Below are 20,953 nucleotides of genomic sequence, written 5' to 3' on the forward strand. Positions count from 1 at the left end.
ACGTGATAATGGAAAAAAAAGGTAAATCGTGAAAGTGAATGGGAAGAGGTGGAAGGTCTTTAAATAAGACAACTAGAGGTGTAATAAAAATGAGAGATTACAAACCTCAAACAAGGCTAGATTTTTATTTTATATAAAATGAGTCCGCAAACCGTTTAACTCAAAAGGTCCAAAATATTTGGGGCGATTCACTGAAATCAATTATTGCTTCGATTGTGACAATATTTCCCGTTGCGTTTGGAAAATAATTCACCTTGATCAGTGATAATGTGGACAGGCGAACACTTTTGCGCCACTCCCCCGCTCAGTCAGTCAGTGTCTTTCCTCTTCGGGATTGAAGGGTCACCTCCCCCGGGCAAGAGCTGAGCCTCCTGTTTCCATGACGCCAACCGCAGGTCGTTAGGTGGGTGGGAATAGGTCGAGGGTCAGAGGTCAAGTGGCAGGTCACGTGCTAGCTTGCCAACATGGCGGCGCCTGAGCCTTAGGAGGAGCCGTCGGCTGCTGCTATCTCCGCGATTTCACTGCCGCCAACAGCTGAAAAATCATGCACGAGGGTAGCAAAACGAAGAACATGTTTTTGACTCGAGCGCTTGAGAAGATCCTCGCTGATAAAGACGTGAGGAAAACTCACCATTCCCAGCTCCGCAAAGCCTGTGAGGTGGCTCTGGGTGAGTTTCCTGGTTTGGTTGTGAAAGAGGAGAGACTTCTGAGGGTGAAAATGGAGTCTCGAAATCTGCTAAACTGCCATAGTATACTTGACTCAGGCACGAATTTGACTGGCATTAACCTCAACTCCAGGTTGGCAGAACTGTCTGTAACTTAACCAGGCTCAGGCCTTCCACTGGCTTGTTTGAGAATTTCCCCTTGTACTTCCGCGATTAAACCGTATTGATTGACATCCAATTTAGATATCAGCTTGGAAAGTTGCCAGCATGAGTGAGCGATATAATATGTTGTAACTGATTACAATTAATCTGATTCAATCTTTTCTGGCGTTTAAAACATTGGCGGTATTTGGCGTGAGACCCTTTCGTGCTCAGGTTTTGACCCATGTTGATTAGTACAAATTGAAAGTCGAAATAGGGCTTTTAAAGTTGATAATTTATAAAAAGTGGATCCTTGAGAAATTAGTTAACTTGTTGCTGCCTGGTAAATGTTGGCTTTGAAATTACAAGATTGGTTATGACTCTGGTGCGTCTGACTAGTCTAGAAAATAAATATTTAACAAATGCCTCTTCCTTCACTCACTTATGTATTTCTGTTGCAAAATGCCCCATGCCACCGACATAAATTCACACCCTTGGTAATCCATTCAATGTGTTCACATTTTGTAAATTTGTGTTATCACAGTTAGTGACAGTAATTAATGAATTCCTGTTTTTAAATTTGTAGTTGAAGTGAAATTGTGTGTAATTTACCCAGGATGTAAACACCCAATTGAAAACTGGGAAGATGTATATCAGTTGTTCAAGTTACTCAACCTAACAGTAGATATTGTGAGGCTATTTTGGTGAAATTTGTGCATCTTAAAAGTTAATAAAAGACTGAATCTCCTGTGTTTCAAAGACAGAAACTATTGTACAAACCTGTGAAGGACAATTAAGTAAATGAATTGTGGTATAATGTGACACATTTTGTAGATAAGGTTTAATCTTTAATTTCTCAGCAACATATTAAAAAGTTGCAGATGGTACCAACTGGGCCTTGGTACATTATGTATTAAAAGAAAAGCTTGATTTACAAAGTGTCTTCTATGATCATAGTGTCCCAAAGTGTTTCGCAACCAATAAATGCTTTTGATGTTTCGTCACTGCTTAAATGTAGGAAAATATGGGAGTTAGTTCACACAATCTGTTGTCCGAGAAAACTGCCATGAGTTGATGTCAGCAACAAAAACTAATATCGACACTGTGCCTTTTACTATCCTTACATAGAAATCTTCACTTAATATTAAGCTATCTTCACCACTCTTGCAGGAAGTGAGTTCCAGATTCCCACCATTCTCTATGTGAAAAAACATTACCTGTATCCCCTCTAAACCACCTGTCCTTAAGCTTAAATCTATGGTCAGTGATCACTCCACCAAGGGGAAAAGTGCCTTCCTGTCTATGTCCCTCAGTTTTTACATCTCAATCATGTGCTCCCTCAGCCTCCTTTGGTCAAATGAAAACTCTCCATCCCAAGCAACATTGTGCTACATCTTCTTCTCTCCACCCTCTGGTGCAATCACACCTCCTATCATGTGAATTCTAGAACTGCTCACAATACTCTTGCTGTGGTCTAATTAACATTTTGTACAGTTCTAGCATAACCTCTGTGCTGTTAAACTCAGTAGGTATCCCCTATGCCTTTGTAACTACGCCATCTACCCATCCTGTGACCATGAGTGTTTTTTTTTGGATAACAATTGAAGACTGGAATTTGAAGTGCTAGGGACCTCAGGAGGAGGCTGGGATGATTGACATTTCTGGCTGAAGCTGAATGCAGATCCTTCAGCCTGTTTAAGCTTTTAAGTCTAATGCAGAAGTTTCACCAAGTTGGCATCTCAGTTTCAGGCATGTTTGGTACTGCTCCTAACGTGCTGCCATACACTCCTCGTTGAACCAGTGTGGTCTTCTAGCTTGGTGTTAATGGTAGAGGAAGTGGCTTGGCGCACAATAAAGTTACAGATTTTGATTGAATGCAAATCTGCTAGCTCTCAATAGGAGATTCAGTTTTGACCTGATGGAAATGCTCAGAATCTGTCTCATTTGGGAGAGTGATAGAATGTACTCAAGTGTAAGACAGGATTTTATCTACTCAAGGACTGTGCATTGGCCACTTCTACCAGCACTGTCATGGACTGGTGCATCTCAAATAGATAGATTGGACAAAGTACATTTTCCCATTGTGTTGGTTCTCTCGCCACCAATGGCAAACCCACTGTAACAGGTTTGCTCTTCAGGACAGGGGAAGGTAAGTTTGTAGCAGTGTTATTAACTCACTCTGATTCACATTGATGTTCACCAACCAGAAGATATTTTTGCAAGTAGTGATTAACATGGAGGAATGAATAGCTGGCAGAGCACAAGAGGGGCTTCCTGAAGAAGGGCTTATGCCCGAAACTTCGATTCTCCTGCTCCTGGGATGCTGCCTGACCTGCTGCACTTTTCCAGCAACACATTTTTCAGCTCTGATCTCCAGCATCTGCAGTCCTTATGTTTTCCTAGAGCACAAGAGGGGGCAATCAGCAAGATTCTTCTTGCCCCTATTTGATCTGATGCCTCAAGATTTCATGTCGTGCAGATGATTTCCGTAGTCACCACTCCATTGCTGGACACAGGGGTGTACAACATTGTTACTATTATGGAGACCTTGTTGATGGAGGACTCCAGGGCAGGACCAGGATATAAAAAGTTCAGGCGAGATTGGAAAGGTGTGCAAAAAAAATTGATGTTGCAGTGTTGGTCAAGGATTCATTGCTGTAATAAGAAATGTCAATATCTTGGGCTCCTCCGCTAGGGTCATATTGGTGAAATTTAAAAATAAAAACAGGGTGATCATAGTGTATTATGGACTGCCAAAACATCAAGGAGAGATACAAGAGCTACTATATAAATAAATTTCAGGGAACTGCAAAAAAAGAGTAATTTATTGGGGATTTCACTTTCCCAATAATTATAAGGATAAACAAATTGAGAGGCTTACAGGGGATGGGATTCTTGAAATGTATCCAGGAAAGCTCTTTAAGCCAGCACATAGAAAATTTTGCAAGTGAGGGTATGGTGATAACATTGCGAACAAAATTGGGCAACTGGTTTAAATGCCACTGGGGAAGAATTTCAGTGATAGTTATATCAAACCATTTATTTTATACCTGCAGATTTTTGACTTTCTCCAACAGAGAATGTTCAAAGAAAATCGAATAGTGTTAGGACTCCCGAATTTAGTTTTTTGTCAATTTCAGCTTGTGTTGCTTGGCAATCAATAATTTAGTTTGAAGTAATGTTCTGGATTAATCTTTGTGTCAATTGTTGTCTTGTTTGGATCTGTGACCTCTACTTTTTAAGACTAAATAGGAAAAGTTTGTCCAAAGTTGCTTTTCCCAGCCCTTTGTTGCTAGGGAACAATATTTTGGTGGGTTTTTTTTGTGCCAAGATTAAAATGTCTAGCTTGCTTTATTGGTAAGAATCTGTTTGCTCTTAGGTTAAGCATATACTTATTGGAGTTTAGGATAATGAAACATGGTTGAATTGAAACCTATAAGAATATGAAGAGGCTTGGCATATCGATGCTGAGACATATTTCTATTCATGAAGGAATCCAGAACAGGTGGCACAGTTTCAGAAAAATCATGTATCCCATTTTAAAATGGAGACAATGAGGATTTTCTTCTCTTCAGAATTATCTATGGTGAGCGAGTTGTTAAGTCTAAGTCATTTAATATCTTGTTTGTGGACCAGGCTGGACTCCCTCAAAACATTTCAAGAAAGTAGCCCAGACCCTAAGCAGGGTTTTAAGCAGGTGTAAGTGGATATTTCAGGAGTGGTGCAGTTGGCCAAACCACTTTGTTTGAAACAAAATGGAATTTATTTGCAAGATTACTGAATTAAACACAAACACAAGAGAACAGAATATAGAATAACTTTCACTCATCCAAAAAACTGAGACTATCCCAACTTAACGACTACAAATTCCTGCAACAATCCCCATGAGCACCCCATGGCACAAAGGTAAAATCAAACACAGGGTCTTACAGGAGAAGTGTCACAGAGAGAGAGAGATGGCAGACACATTCAGCATGGAACATTTTCTTCCATGGAGCTGTTTCTTTGACCAGTGGCCTCAAACTGACTGACTGCTTGCTCTGAACAGCCAGACTGCTAAAACGCAAACCTTAGGAGAAAGTGAGGATTGCAGATGCTGGCGATCAGAGACGAAAAGTGTGATACTGGGAAAGCACAGTGAGTCAGGCAGCATCTTCCTGATAAAGGGCTTATGCCCAAAACATTGACTCTCCTGTTCCTCAGATGCTGCCTGCCCTGTGCTTTTCCAGCGCCACGCTTTTAAAACCCAAACCAGAATAAAGCTGAGCTGGGAAAACTGGCCACTCCCCTTTTCATTGTACAAGTTTTTTTTTAAACTTAAAAGCTTCCCCACATAGATCAAATCAGACGTTTCAGAGCCTGTGTGTCTCAAGAACTCCTGGAAGGAAAAAAGGACAATCTAACCTTGTTAAAGGAGCATCATCATCACAATATTCAAGTATGAACTTAAACTTTTGAACAAGAGGGCAGCCAAAATTTTTGGGAAATGTGCAGATGTGTACAGTTGAGGCCATGCTTTTATTAAACAGGGTAGTGGTTCTAGGGGAGTATGGCTTGTAGTTATCTTATTTGTTTTATTTTCTGCATTTTATTCCATCACCTTTTCTCAACCTGTGGTGATACATTCTGAAGATTTTCAAGGAGAGTACAACATGATCCCTCTTTTCAGTATAAAATGCAGTTGAAAACAGCAAGTGATTGATGGATCTGAAGAGTTGATCAGTTTTTTGAATCCTAATCTATATGTAAAGTTAGCTGAACATGGAAGACTGCGGGAAAACAAAGCGCATTCAGGTGATTAACAAAATAAAATTGAGTTGTTCCTGAACAAAAAGGAAGTACAAGCAGCAATGAGAATGAAGTAAGGGGAGAATGTTACTAACAGCTGGCACAAAAATGAATTGAATCCCAAAGGGAGTAGTGTTGACAAATTAATGGAAGAAGTAAAGTAACCCATGTAATCAAATACATGAGAATAGTGGGAATGCAGAGAAGAGTTTCTGCTGAAACCTGTTGATTTTGTCCCTTAAACTAGATGTCTCTGGGAGAGAGTCTTCTAAACCCTTTCAGCTTAATAATGTCTTTCCGATAACTTTCACAGCAGAGTAATTGTTTGATCCTTAATTATGATTCGCACTAAGTGAAAAAATTTACTTTTGCAATGGGGTAGAAAAATCCTCACTTTCTGGTGTTTTAATGGGCATCTGTCATTTAGGTTGCATAAACTTTTGTGCATTTGGACACCTAATCTCTCAGCAAGGCATTAGTGTAAAGAAGTTCTAAAGGAGCAGAGCGAATAAGCTGGCAACTTGGTCTTTATATTTCAGTTGCTTATGTTCAAATGTGGAAATAATTATCCATTCCTTTTTATAACAAAGAACATTCTTATTCCAGTTGCAAAATATCAGCCAAAATGTTTTTAATCATCATTTTGTCTCCACTTGGTGGAATTTGTCAGTCACATGGCATTTATCTTGTTTTCCTTAAAATGAAAGTAAGAAATTGGTTGAGAGTTTATAGCACATTCATAAAAGAACCTCAAGTTGATTTATACAAAGTTAAATTTCAAACCAATTAAAAGTCAAAAATTTGGCTTTCAGTGAGGAAATATTCAAGAGGTTATGGGATGACTACAGTATTTTCTGTTAATTCCTGCTACAATTGAGTAGTATAAAGGGAAACATATCTTCATATTTGTAATTGTTTGATTTTTAATTATGATTCCCACTCAGTGAAAAGTTCTACTTTTGCAATGGGGTGGAATATTTGTAATGAGAGGATCTGATTGTTCTAAAGCAAAGTTAAAATGTTGGATGCATGATAAAATGTGCCCTTTGGGTATTTTTAAATTAGAGAACTGGATTGTGTGTTTGGATGATATTTTAGGAGTCCTTAATTTATGAATCAAGGTGGCTGATATGTTTTCTTCATTTGGATTTTTATTTTGCCATACCATGTGATTGTGTGGCTGAGTGAAAAGGGCTTAATGCAGGTGGTTTTCACTGAAAAGCAGCTCAGAAACAACAACAAACAGATCTAAAAATGAGTTCCATTCCTTGTGCAGCAAAATGGGTCCAAACTTCCACAACCATAGTTGTACTGAAGCTTTGTGTCTTGTCACATTTCATGTTGACATTTACTTTATTCACTTATGGGGTGTGGGTATCACAGGTAAAGTCAGCATTTATTGCCCAACCCTAAATGCCCTTGAGCTGAATTGTTTGCAAGACGACCTAGAGAGTAGGTAAGAATCAACCACACTGCTCTGGGTCTGGAGTTACCTGTAGACCATACCAGGCAAGGATGGCAGATTTTCTTCCCTAAAAGAAATGAAGATGCTAAAAGCCATTAGATGTGATTGCATGGACATTGTTAGTTTGGCTTTTTGATTCCAGAAATTAGGATTTCATCATCTGCTTTGGGATTCAAAGGTAAATCCTCAGAGCATTAGTGTGGGGTTCTGAGCTACTAGTCCAGTGTAATTACCATTGTGCCACTGCCTCCCTCCCCCCCCCATTAAAAAAAGAAATGTTGGAATTAAACAACAGAAGAAGGTTCCACAAATTTTCCCATCTGAATTATGGCAGCGGAGCCCGAGATGCTGTGTCTAAAAGACAAGCCTGAAATATTGGAGACGGTCTTCAGTGAGAACAGTCAAGTTAGCAATCCATTTCAATCTCTTCCTGTAGCTTCCACTATCACAAATGCCAGTCTTCAGCTAATTTGTTTCACTTCACGTGATGCCAATAGGAATCACAGGATAGGGAGGCTTTAATTTTTGGCTGGGGTCATACCTAGCCCAAAGCAATGTAATTGCAATCATTCAGGGTTAATCATCTCATCTTCAGATATCATTGCAGGATTTCCTTTTGATGTTGATCAAGGACACTAATCTTGAGCTTCTGTATAAATTGCCTTCAATCTGATGTAAGGTCAAATGTAGAGATGTTTGTTGATGGCTATAATGTTCGTACCAATCGCAACTCCTCCTCAGATAATGAAGTTGTCTTTACCTGCATGCAGCAGACCTGAACAACATTGTGCTGATAAGTGGTAACGGACATTAATGCCATATGTGCCAGATGATAACCTACTCTTTAAAAAGAAAATCAAATTCCCTCTCTGTAATATGCTATAACATCGATATCACTGAATCTTCCGTCGTCGGAGATCACCGCTGAGGAAAATTTAGTTGGCCCAGCCATATCAATAATGTGCTGACAAGAGCGAACCAGAGGCTGGTAATTCTGCAGCATGCTACTTATCTGCTAGCTCTCCAAAAGTTGGCCCAAATACAAAGCTAAAGTGAGTAGTGGAACTGAAAACTGTCTGGCGCAGTACAGCAACTGCCAACATTGTGAAGCTCAAAACCACCTGAGATAACAAAAACCCACTTAATTGGCCCACCATCCGTTACCTTAAACATTTACTCTTTCATCACTGACGCATTGTAGCTCGTGTATGCTGCACACAAGATATTATGTAGCAACTTGCCAAGAATTCTTTGACAATAGCTATCAAACTTGTGAACATTATTGTCTTGGGGAAGAAGGGCAGTAGCCATTTTGGAACACTGCTACCCATAAACTTGTCTTCGAGGCACATACCATCACTTTAAGACCATAAGACATAGGAGTGGAAGTAAGGCCATTCAGCCCATCGAGTCCACTCCGCCATTCAATCATGGCTCATGGGCATTTCAACTCCACTTACCAGCATTCTCCCCGCAGCCCTTTAATTCCTTGTGACATCAAGAATTTATCAATCTCGGCCTTGAAGACCATTTAGCGTCCTGGCCTCCACTGCACTCTGCGGCAATGAATTCCACAGGCCCACCACACTCTGGCTGAAAAAATGTCTCCGCGTTTCTGCTCTGAATTTACCCCCTCTAATTCTCGGGCTGTGTCCACGGGCCCTAGTCTCCTCACCTAACGGAAACAATTTCCTAGCATCCACCCTTTCCAAGCCATGGATTATCTTGTAAGTTTCTATTAAATCTCCCCTTAATCTTCTAAACTCCAATGAATACAATCCCCGGATCCTCAGCCGTTCCTCGTATGCTAGACCGACCGTTCCAGGGATCATCCGTGTGAATCTCTGGACACGCTCCAGTGCCAGTATGTCCTTCCTGAGGTGTGGGGACCAAAACTGGACACAGTACTCCAAATGGGGCCTAACCAGAGCTTTATACAATCTCAGTAGCACAACGGGACTTTTATATTCCAACCCTCTTGAGATAAATGACAACATTGCATTCGCTTTCTTAATCACGGATTCAACCTGCATGTTTACCTTTAGAGAATCCTCAACTAGCACTCCCAGATCCCTTTGTACTTGGGCTTTACGAATTTTCTCACCGTTTAGAAAGCAGTCCATGCTTGTATTCTTTTTTTCCAAAGTGCAAGACTTCGCATTTGCTCACATTGAATTCCATCAGCCATTTCCTGGACCACTCTCCCAAACTGTCTAGATCCTTCTGCAGCATCCCCACTTTCTCAGTACTACCTGCCTGTCCACCTAACTTTGTATCATCGGCAAACTTCGCTAGAATGCCCCCAGTCCCTTCATCCAGATCATTAATATATAATGTGAACAGCTGTGGCCCCAACACTGAACCCTGCGGGATACCGCATGTCACCGGCTGCCATTCCCAAAAAAGAACCTTTTATCCCAACTCTCTGCCTTCTGTCAGACAGCCAATCCTCAATCCATACCAGTAGCTCACCTCGAACACCATACGCCCTCAGCAGCCTCCTGTGTGGCACCTTATCAAAGGCCTTTTGGAAGTCTAGATAGACCACATCCACTGGGTTTCCCTGGTCTAACCTACTTGTCACCTCTTCAAAGAATTCCAGCAGGTTTGTCAGGCACGACCTCCCCTTACTAAATCCATGTTGACTTGTTCTAATCCGACTCTGCTCTTCCAAGAATTTAGAAACCTCGTCCTTAATGATGGATTCTAGAATTTTGCCAACAACTGAGGTTAGGCTAATTGGCCTATAATTTTCCATCTTTTTTGTCTAGATCTTTTCTTGAACAAAGGGTTTACAACAGCGATCTTCCAATCATCCGGGACTTTCCCTGACTCCAGTGATTTTTGAAAGATCTCAACCAATGCCTCCGCTATTTCCTCAGCCACCTCCCTTAGAACTCTAGGATGTAGCCCATTGGGGCCAGGAGATTTGTCAATTTTAAGACGTTTTAGCTTTTCTAGCACTTTCTCTTTTGTAATGGCAACCATACTCAACTCAGCTCCCTGACTCCCTTTAATTGTTGGGATGTTACTCATGTCTTCCACTGTGAAGACTGATGCAAAGTACTTGTTAAGTTCTCCTGCTATTTCCTTATCTCCCATCACTAGGCTTCTAGCATCAGTTTGAAGTGGCCCAATGTCTACTTTTGCCTGTCGTTTGTTTCTTATGTATTGAAAGAAACTTTTACTATCATTTCTAATATTACTGGCTAGCCTACCTTCATATTTGATCCTCTCCTTCCTTATTTCTCTCTTTGTTATCCTCTGTTTGTTTTTGTAACCTTCCCAATCTTCTGATTTCCCAGTGCTCTTCGCCACTTTATTGGGCCTCTCTTTTTCTTTAATACATTTCCTGACTTCCTTTGTCAGCCATGGCTGTCTAATCCCTCCCCGGATAATCTTTCTTTTCTTGGGGATGAACCTCTGTACAGTGTCCTCAATTATACCCATAAACTCCTGCCATTTTTGCTCTACTGTCTTCCCCGCTAGGCTCTGCTTCCAGTCTATTTTTGTCAGTTCCTCTCTCATGCCCTCATAATTACCTTTATTTAACTGTAACACCATTACATCCGATTTTGCCTTCTCTCTTTCAAACTGCAGACTGAACTCTACCATATTATGATCGCTGTTTCCTTTGTATTCCCTTACTTTAAGCTCTTTTATAAAGTCTGGTTCATTACATAGCACTAGGTCCAGAATAGCCTGCTCCCTTGTGGGCTCCATGACAAGCTGTTCCAAAAAGCCATCCTGTAAGCATTCCATGAATTCCCTTTCTTTGGATCCACTGCAACATTATTTACCCAGTCCACCTGCACATTGAAGTTTCCCATGATCACCGTGACCTTGCCTTTCTGACATGCCTTCTCTATTTCCCGGTACATGTTGCGACCCTGGTCCTGACCACTGTTAGGAGGCCTGTACATAACTCCCATTATGTTTTTTTTTTGCCTTTTGTGGTTCCTCAATTCCACCCACACAGACTCCACATCATCCGACACTGTCATTCAGTGCCATAGATTTAATTTTGTTCTTAACTAACAAGCCAACCCCACCCCCTCGGGCCACCTCTCTGTCTTTTTGATAAGTTGAAAACCCTTGGATGTTTAACTGCCAGTCTTGACCCCCCTGTAACCACGTCTCTGTGATGCCTAACACATCATCATCATTCACGATGATCTGCGCCATTAGTTCATCTGCTTTGTTACTTTGGTGTTACTACTCTTTTATCATAACAGAAAAGATAGGAATGTGGCGTTGAGCATCATCGGATCAGCAGTGATTTCATTAAATGGTGGATCAGACTTGAGAGGCTGAATGGCCTTATAGTCTTTGATTGCCAAATTCATTTCTGTCTCTTGTCTTTGGTATTCCACCTGATCTTGCTCTTGTCTCTGCTTCCTTAAGTGCAAGGCACAGATTTAAAAGGATATGATATCAACCTGTATTTTAGGAATCCACTGGCAGATTGGACTGAACCAAATAAAACTTGATTGTTCTGTTCTCGTTTGCCAGAACTGTTCTGTTTTACTTGCTATGCAGAGATAACCCCCCAGCTTCTTTTCTGTCTGAACCATGCTGAAGAATCGTATCAAACTGTTAATTCTTTCCTCTCCATAGGTCCTACTAGACTTATTGTGTTTCTCGAGCACTGTTTTTATTTCAGACTTCCAGCATCTACTGTAATTTAATTCTGTCTTAATTTTAAAATTCTCTTTCTTGTTTCCAAGTTCCTCCTTGCCCCGCCCTATCTCTAATCTCCCATAGGCCTACTTTTTGAGGTACCACACTTAGTTAATTATTACCTTTTTGAGTAACCCCAATTTTATTGTTCCTATTTGTTTATTGGATGTTTCATGAGGGAATTCAGAAGTTGGCTGCACTTTTTTGGATCTGGAGTCAGTTAAAAAGTTGAGACCTGGTAAGTGTTGCAAATTTCCTTTCTCAAAAGCAATTAATGAACCAGATTGACATTAAATAAAGCTATTAACAGTAATTTCATGGTCATTGTATTTGAGGTTAGCTTTGAATTGCAGGTTTTAAATTTCAAATAGTGCCTTGGTGGGTTAGTACCCAAATCCCCACAGCCAATGCGTTACTAGTCCAGTGACATTACCACTGTAGCACAATCAGTGACCATGTTTTCACTTTCTTCAACCCTAAGCTCTGGGATTCTTTTTCTACACGTTTGTTCCTTTAAGACCTTTCTTTAGAGCTACCACTTTGGCTATATTTATGGCTATCTGCTTTATTATCAGCTAATGTGGCTCAGTGTCTTGGTTCTATAATATTTGTGTGGAGCTTTGTGTTAAAAAATGCTATATAACTATAACTTGTTTCATTAAATTCTATATAGAATGTCCGCAACTAATAAAATATCATGAGTAATAAGGAATCTAGTTTGTCATTTTTTGTCTGCTAGTTTATGAAATGATAGCTAATGTTACTGCTCCATAGGCCTGAAAAAGTATATCCGAGCACTATTAGTCCATAGCATGGACAGCGAGGTTACCAATGAGCGGGGTTGTGATCATCACAAAATAAAATAGTTCCATTGTCAGAACTGCGTGGGGATGTTGCAATTGAATTTTTTTTTTGTTGCTGGATTATAATAGCTGCTAGTCAGATGCAACACATTGGATTCCAAGATTTTGTTTTATTTCAACAATGATGTTTGTTACATAGATGCATCTGCTATAGTTGTACTGGTTTTGTAGGGTAACTGTTCAGTTCAGAACTTTGACAAATTGACTCTTAAAAATATATTAGTCTAATGAGTAATTGTTGGGAAGTCTTGTACAAGGATTGAGCAGTGCAGTTTTCACACCTTTGCAGAAATAAATACTGTTGAAAAGTTTATTTCTTTAAAATTGCAACTCCCTTTATCCAAGTAGTCTCAATAGTCAGACCAAGATTTGAGAGAGATCTGATGTCTGCAACCAGAAATGTTTCTGAGGTTCTTCAGAAGCAAGACTTTTCAATTGAGTTTAAAAGTTTGTTCATGTTTTAGGTTTTTCAATACTTGATTTATCCCATCATGTCCATATAGAAATCCAGTTATTGCAGTTAGCATGTCAAGTTACTGTGATTTTATATCCAGATGGAATACACAATCATGAGTATCGTACTGAGGAACAAGAATGTTATATTCAACCTGCCTGTACACCATGATTACATATTAAAGAGGGTGAATGCACTTGTCCATCAAGCTGTACACAAGTCGTCATTGTACACATTTGACCCAACAACATCCAGCTGGTTTGAATTTAATGTTCTTCTTCAGTACAACACTCATGATTGTACCTGGCCGCCTTTTGTACAGTCATAGCACAGAAACAGACTCTTTGATCCAACTTGTCCATGTCGACCATATATCCCAACGTAATCTAGTTCCATTTGCCAGCACTTGGCCTATATCCCTGTTAAACCCTTCCTATTCATATACCCATCCAGTTGCCTTTTGCATGTTGCAATTGTACTAGCCTCCACCACTTCCTCCGGCAGCTCATTCCATACAAGCACTGCCCTCTGTCTGAATAAGTTCCCCCATAGGTCTCTTTTGTATCTTTCCCCTCTCACCCTAAACCTATGCCCTCTAGCTCTGGACTCCCAATTCCAGGGAAGAGCCTTTGTCTTTTTATCCTATCCATGCTGCTCATGATTTTATAAACTTCTATAATGTCACCCCCCAGCCGCCTCCGCTCCAGGGAAAACAGCTCCAGCCTATTCAGCCTCTCCCTATAGCTCAAATCCTCCAACCCTAGCAACGTCTTTTCTGAACCCATCCAAGTTTCACAATATCCTTCTGATGGGAAGGAGACCAGGATTGCATGTAATATTCCAAAAGTGGCCCAAATCCAGTACAGCTGCAACATGACCTCCCAACTCCTGTACTCTGACCAATAAAGGAAAGCATACCAAACACCACCACCATTATCCTATCTATCTGTGACTCCACTTTCAAGGAGCTGTGAACCTCCACCAAGGTCTTTTTCTTCAGCAACGCTCCCTAGGACCTTACCATTAAGTGTGCAAGTCCTGCTCTTATTTGCTTTCCCAAAACGCAGCACCTCTCATTCATTTATCTAAATTAAACTCCATCTGCCACTCCTCAGCCCATTGGCCCATCTGATCAAGATTTCAATGTATTTGGAGGCAACCTTTAGATTAGATTACTTAGTGTGGAAACAGGCCCTTCGGCCCAACAAGTCCACACCGACCCGCCACCCACCCATACGTTTACCCTTTTACCTAACACTACGGGCAATTTATCCTGGCCAATTCATCTTTGGACTGTGGAAGGAAACCAGAGCACCCGGAGGAAACCCACGCAGACACGGGGAGAACGTGCAAACTCCACACAGTCAGTCGCCTGAGTCGGGAATTGAACCCGGGTCTCCGGCGCTGTGAGGCAGCAGTGCTAACCACTGTGCCACCGCTTCTTCGCTGTCCACTGCACCTCCAATTTTGGTGTCATCTGCAAACTTACTAACTATGCCTCCTGTGTTCGCATACAAATCATTTTTGTAAATGATGAAACGTAGTGGACCCAGCAACAATCCTTGTGGCACTCCACTGGTCACAGGCCTCCAGTCTGAAAAGCAACCATCCACCATCATCCTCTGTCTTCTACCTTTTTGAGCCAGTTCTGTATCCAGTTCTTGGAAGAACAATGGCTAGTTCTTCCTGTATTCCATGAGATCTAACCTTGCTAACCAGTCTCTTATGGGGAACCTTGTAGAACGCCTTACTGAATTCCAGGTAGATCCTGTTGCAGCACAATTATGAGCAGGTGTAATGTGTGCAAAAATAAAATGAAGGATGTGCACTGCTATCTCCATCCCTTAAAATCAGGCCATAAAAAGTGTTCATAACATTAATTTGCTTTTTGATTCTGTGATTAAAAGTTGGAGGTCACTTAGTATATGAGAAATTAAACAAAATATTCTCATTCACCGATGTGGAAATGTTGGTATATTTTGGCACGTGTAAAATTTACTGAATACCCAGTCCATCCATGCCTTCATGCCTTAACCTATCAAAACTATTAACGCAATCAGAATTAGTCCAGTGTTTCAGTATGAACTCTGTTTTATATGCCTTGGCATTTTGTGTATAGAAATATATGGAAACTAGGCCAAATGAGAACACGAGCCCATGAAAAGTTATCCCATGGTGAAAGGTCAAAAACGTTTTGTAGAGAGATATTATATATTGGATTAACATGGATTATAGGCTGAAATGAACTAATGCATTAATTTGAGAAGGACCAAGAACAATATCTATGAACAATGAATTTCAGATTTGATATAATTTGGTTAACTAATGCTATTGCACTTTTTTGTAGTGATTTAGATTAGATTACTTAGTGTGAAAACAGGCCCTTCGGCCCAAGAAGTCCACACCGACCCGCCGAAGGGCAACCCACCCATACCCCGACATTTACCCCCCCACTTAACACAACGGGCAATTTAGCATAGCCAATTCACCTGACCCGCACATCTTTGGACTGTGGGAGGAAACCGGAGCACCCGGAGGAAACCCGGGTATTTTAGTAATCATTTTATAAATGTAAGAATGTACTTCTAAACTACTTTGCAATGCAACTTAAGTTACATGATCTGAGGCATCATCAAGGACAAAACTGCACAAAAGTAGCATGGTGACTTGCCATGTTGTTAGAATTTTGTGTGAAGACTGTCACAGTTCCTATTCAAATACAGATCGACACTTCATGTTGACTGGCGTAGACTACCTGGTGTTGGTTTTCCAATTTTAGAATTTACTCACAAAAGAAGGAAGTGTTTTTTTATCGCTATTTGTATACCTCCAAGCTTGAGGAATTTAGCAGAATTCAATTGAGGGCAAAGGAGTAGATGGGTAAGAAAGGATTAATTGTGTGGGGATAAAGCTGATTGCTGAAGGTTTGACATTGTGCATTTTGCCATACGTTGCTTGAAGGTGTCACATTCCTGTAGCCTTGGGTTTTGTTCAGTTCTCTTTTATGTTTTCGTGAAATTTGGACTTGGTGGTCAGAACTTCTACGTGACCTGATATGGCCAGCTTGCAGTGTAATGACTTTTTAAACTGATATGAAAGGTTGCAGAAATTTGTTTTGTGCTGGATATAATTTGCACTTGAAATTCTTCTATTTCTGTGGTAATTTGGCTGATTTAGGTGCATAAAGCTGTGTAGTCCAGTTTACCACAGCAGAAACTCCAAAGGTGTCGAATTTAAACGCAAACAAATAAATGAAATTGAACTAATGAGCTGATATGGAGAAAAGTATTGGTGCAGGCACGTTGCCTGACTGCTGTTTTGCTATTGCAACATGCTGACTTAATCCGAAGTCCTTGAACTTCTCATATTTTCAAAAAAACATTGACAATGTTACTTTTCTGTATGTTTAGCAACCCAATGAACTATTATAACAACTTTCTCTGCTTTTGGTGGTTTTCGGCTAACATAATCACACCAACAATTCCAACTTGACATTAATGCTAACTTCTATAGTTGTCTTGCCTAGACATGATCATGCTCAACTAGTTGCTCTTGAAGGCACTAATGTGCTCTTACTGCTTTGCTGAATCCCTTCAGAGACTTGCCACTGTTTGCATCAGTGCTCCTTAAATATCCGAACTATAAAATGATCCTTTCACAGTTATGCATTGGAGATTTAATATGGCAGTTCATATGCAGTGAGTGGAAAGTTTTGGACTTAGCACAAATCATGTAATGTTGACAACCCTGCCTTCTCCAAATGCGAACTGCTGTGTTTAGCTTTTCCCCAAGAATCTTGTTCCTCTGGAGTCAGAACAATTCTGTGATGCTGATTTTTGTTGTCATTTCAGTTAAAAAATGTAGATTTTGATGTTGTAATATATCTCTCAATTAGTCATAATAACTGAGCTGCTTATTCCTGTCTCTCTCTGACCCAAATGTTGAGCTGCTGACAGATTCCTAGGTATTCTGCTAAAATGTCAGGCTACACATGATGGCTTCCACCAAAGATTCTCCATTTCCATCATTTTGGTTTTTGGCACCACCACCTTTCTGTCCTGATCAAGCCTTGCTGCAGCAATGTTTTGCATGTTTAAGTACAATGTGATCAGACATAGCTGTTTGTCTCCTGTGATCTGGCATTGTCCTGTCACAGTCCACATAAATAATGGCCACCTGGCCAAGAGATTGAGCAGTGTCTTTGCACTTGTATCCCTGCTAATAGTTATCGTTTTGAAGGATGTGAATTGGCAAATGGAGCTGTCTGCACTTACAACGGCTTGATGAAGCATCAACTAGAATTGCCGTGCATTTTGTGGTCTTGTGACTATGATGGTATTACAATGCAGACTTTGTCCTGTTCTTGTTTTCAGTGGTGAAGACTCAAAAATACAATTTACAAGGATGATATTTAAATTTTAAATCCGTACAGCCTAAATCCTTACAAGAAACAGAGCTAAATAAAAAAAAACTTTGTTTCTGTGCTGAATAACTCATCCTGAATAACACACAAAATGGTATAACTGTTCCTTAACTGCTTCTGTTGAGTTTGTCTTCATCAAATCTAGCTTTAATTTTATATTGTGACAATATGAAAATCATTAAAAATGGATGAATTTAAATTTTCTAATTTATACCATTTGTTTATAGATCGAGAATGTTTAATTATATTACTAATCTGAACCTAAACCACACTGAAGTCAACTATTCTTTTTCTAAGTGATCAGTGCGTTTTTGGTAACTGGTCTAACTGAAAGTGGCCTGAAGGATGAAGACATTTTGCATTGCTGCTGAGTTGTTTGGAATAAAACTAACATCTAATTGGAGTTTATACAAAGGTGTGACAGTTGAAGTAGAAATATGGAGAGTTTACGGCAGTGAAGGAATCATTTGACCCATGGTATCGGTGCTGGGCATGTTTTACGGAAGCCTTTACAGTGCTACTTGTAAATTTGTTGGAAGTATAGCATTATTGAAGTCCTTGTATCACCTATCTGAAAATACTAATTCTGAATTATTTTTCTCTTCAACAGAAGAAATAAAAGCTGAAATAGAAAAACAAAGGTAGGACAAACTGTTTCTATTACTTCTGAAAGTTTGAATATTTTAACTTTGGTATGACCCAGATTATGCAGCAGTATGTAGCAGTCTTCTCTCTGAAAAATACATAAAACATTTGTGAAATAACTCCTTCAAAGGCCAGTATCCCATCACCAAATTACCTTTTATTTAGACATGCGTATTACATGACACTGATGCAGCGGTCAGCTCCCACACTGACCAGAAGCCCTGACATTCCTGTTTTATATTTTTTGAAACAAAAAAAAAATCAAAAAAGTCTACCTGAAACAAGGGGGAGAGAAAAAAAAACATTTGCTGCCTGTCCACCACCACCCCTAGGTAGGTAACCCAACAGCATTTAATAACACACTGTGCTGTCTGGATCAGAGTCAGAGGTCAGTGTCCTCCCTAACACAAAATGGAGAGTCCTTCACCACTGATCCAGCTCTAAGAATGCACAGAATGTCTGCTACTTCTGTTTTTTTTTCTTTTTTTCTTTCCCCACACTATCGCCAAAAAACAGTAGTGCTTATTTTTACACTCCTGTTTATATCAGTCAGCTCGGATTCTGTGGGGCTGTTAATCCGATTGATTCATTCAATCGGGGAACTTGTATTTCATGAGGTCCACTCAGATCTTGTTCCAATCACTACAATTACCTTTTTGTATGATTTCATTCAGAACAGACAAAATATTTGAAATACATCCTAAAATATGTTACATTTTGTCCAGTTGAAAATGCAATAAAGTCTGCGGTAAGGTATATTTAAATTTCAACAGATCTATGTAAATAAGAAGAACATGATGAATTTTTTGTATGTGTTGTAAGAAAGTTTTTGGTTTTGTTTGTTTCTAATAATGTTAGTTCCCAGTTAATTGATTGCCAAGCTATTGTTTTACTATTTTGCAGAGTTGTTGGAAAACTGATCTGATTGCAAATATTCTTTGAAAATGTCTTGATGTTATTCAACCATTTCTTTCAACTGCTCTCCTTTCTGTAGGGCTGGAGATAAAAATGTCTCATCAATACCAAAGGCAAACTTCATTGAAGCTGATAAATACTTTCTTCCATTTGAGTTGGCCTGTCAATCAAAGTCCCCTCGAATCATCAGTACATCTTTAGACTGCTTGCAGGTGAGTAAAATTGCATATCGAAGCATACTGCTTCGTGTTGCAAAAAAAACTGATTAGCTGATCTACTCTAGGTCGATCTGAGCATTTTTATTCCTTCCCTTTCTTCTGGCCATTATTTATTTGAACTTATCGATATTCTTTCACAAAAAAGGCACCAATTGTATGCTGCTTTATAATGTAAGATGTGCAATTAGTACACTATTGTCTGGCAATGATTAGTTAAATCAGCCTCCTGTAGATTATATTGGATTAGTTCAGTTTAGTTTGTCTTTCCTTTGTAAGATCTGAAATTGCGTTTGGGATTCAATCTGTTATGCGAACAGTCTGAATACGTTTCAATAGTTTAATGTTAATCTATCAAAAATGTTATTTAAATTGAATTCATCAGTGGGTTAATATCAGGAAGAGGATTTTTTAAAAAAGTGTATCTTTTCAACCCTGAATATAATCATTGAATAGGTTTATTCCATCAAAGTTGTCTATGATCTTTTGAAAAGTATTTGAATCATTTGAAAGTGGAAAATATTTCTCAAACATATATCTGTTTCAGTTGCATAGACATTATGTACAGCTGTTGAGGGGAAATGAATGCTATTTCAATATGCAAGTGTTAAATATTTTTACTGAAGAATTGTAAAAATTGGTTTTAGAAGTCTGAAATACAAATCCATAAGTGGTCTTAATGGCAATGAGTTTTTAATGTTTAATAATAGTTCTCTAAAATTTCAAATAAATTAATCAATTTTATACTGGAAGAAAGTTTTGATTAATTCAATATGTTGAGATAATTTATTTTGAAATGTAATCAGCTGTAAATGTTGCCTACCATTTTGACTGTAAATGTGAAATCCAAATTAACTACTGTCTTTGAGAAACTGAATACTGTGGATGTTTCAATGTTATGTTTTCTAATACAGTATTGACTCATAGCATCATCTTGTTGCACTGAGAAGCTATCTGCATCAAATGCTCTGTGTAAGAAAGCTGTATTTTCAACAATTTGGTCCACAAACCAAGTCTGCATTGCTATCCTTCAAGACCTTTTGTTCGACCTCCTAGGTCAGATCAAACCTGTGTTCACTCAGAATACCTCAATTGTTTTGCTTAATACTAATTTAATTTATTACTTCTGCATGAAGTGTTTTGAGATTTTATTCACTGTTATTACATGTCCCTGATTGTTTCTGTTGCTCTCTGTCTTGTGTCGTCATGCTGTCTTTTACCTTTGTAAAGCACTAACTTAGTCATTTGTATGATGTGAAAGAGCTGAAAATGTGTTGCTGGTTAAAGTGCAGCAGGTCAGGCAGCATCCAAGGAACAGGAAATTTGACGTTTTGGGCATAAGCCCTTCATCAGGAATGAGGAAAGCGTGTCCACCCTTCCTCATTCCTGACAAAGGGCTTATGCCCGAAACGTTGAATTTCCTGTTCCTTGGATGCTGCCTGACCTGCTGCGCTTTAACCAGCAACATATTTTCAGCTCTGATCTCCAGCATCTGCAGACCTCACTTTTTACATATGATGTGAAAGATACCTGCAACACAATAAGTGGTCTCGCCAGAGCTGAAGTTCAAGTTCTTGCAGATCTGCAAGAGGGAGCAGAACCTGAAAATGACTGACAGAGGCTGATCCCCAGATCAGGAACTAGGTGACAATAACATCAGTGGAGCAGCACATGAAAATAACATCAGTCATCTAGCCAC

The 20,953-nt window shown here is 39.5% G+C and overlaps 1 protein-coding gene across 1 annotated transcript in view; it reads left to right on the plus strand.

Moving 5' to 3' along the window:
- The first annotated feature begins 454 nt into the window (after nucleotides 1-454).
- LOC132822934 (brefeldin A-inhibited guanine nucleotide-exchange protein 2-like) overlaps nucleotides 455-20,953 on the plus strand; it is a 104,119-nt gene continuing 83,620 nt past the window's right edge. Inside the window, exons 1-3 of the mRNA XM_060836354.1 lie at nucleotides 455-668; nucleotides 18,090-18,120; nucleotides 19,119-19,251. Of these exons, the coding sequence (XP_060692337.1) occupies nucleotides 545-668; nucleotides 18,090-18,120; nucleotides 19,119-19,251 (288 nt within the window). The 5' untranslated portion in view covers nucleotides 455-544. The remainder of the gene's footprint in view (nucleotides 669-18,089; nucleotides 18,121-19,118; nucleotides 19,252-20,953) is intronic.

The sequence above is a fragment of the Hemiscyllium ocellatum genome, chromosome 15, assembly GCF_020745735.1.
Source record: "Hemiscyllium ocellatum isolate sHemOce1 chromosome 15, sHemOce1.pat.X.cur, whole genome shotgun sequence".
Lineage (NCBI taxonomy): Eukaryota > Metazoa > Chordata > Chondrichthyes > Orectolobiformes > Hemiscylliidae > Hemiscyllium > Hemiscyllium ocellatum.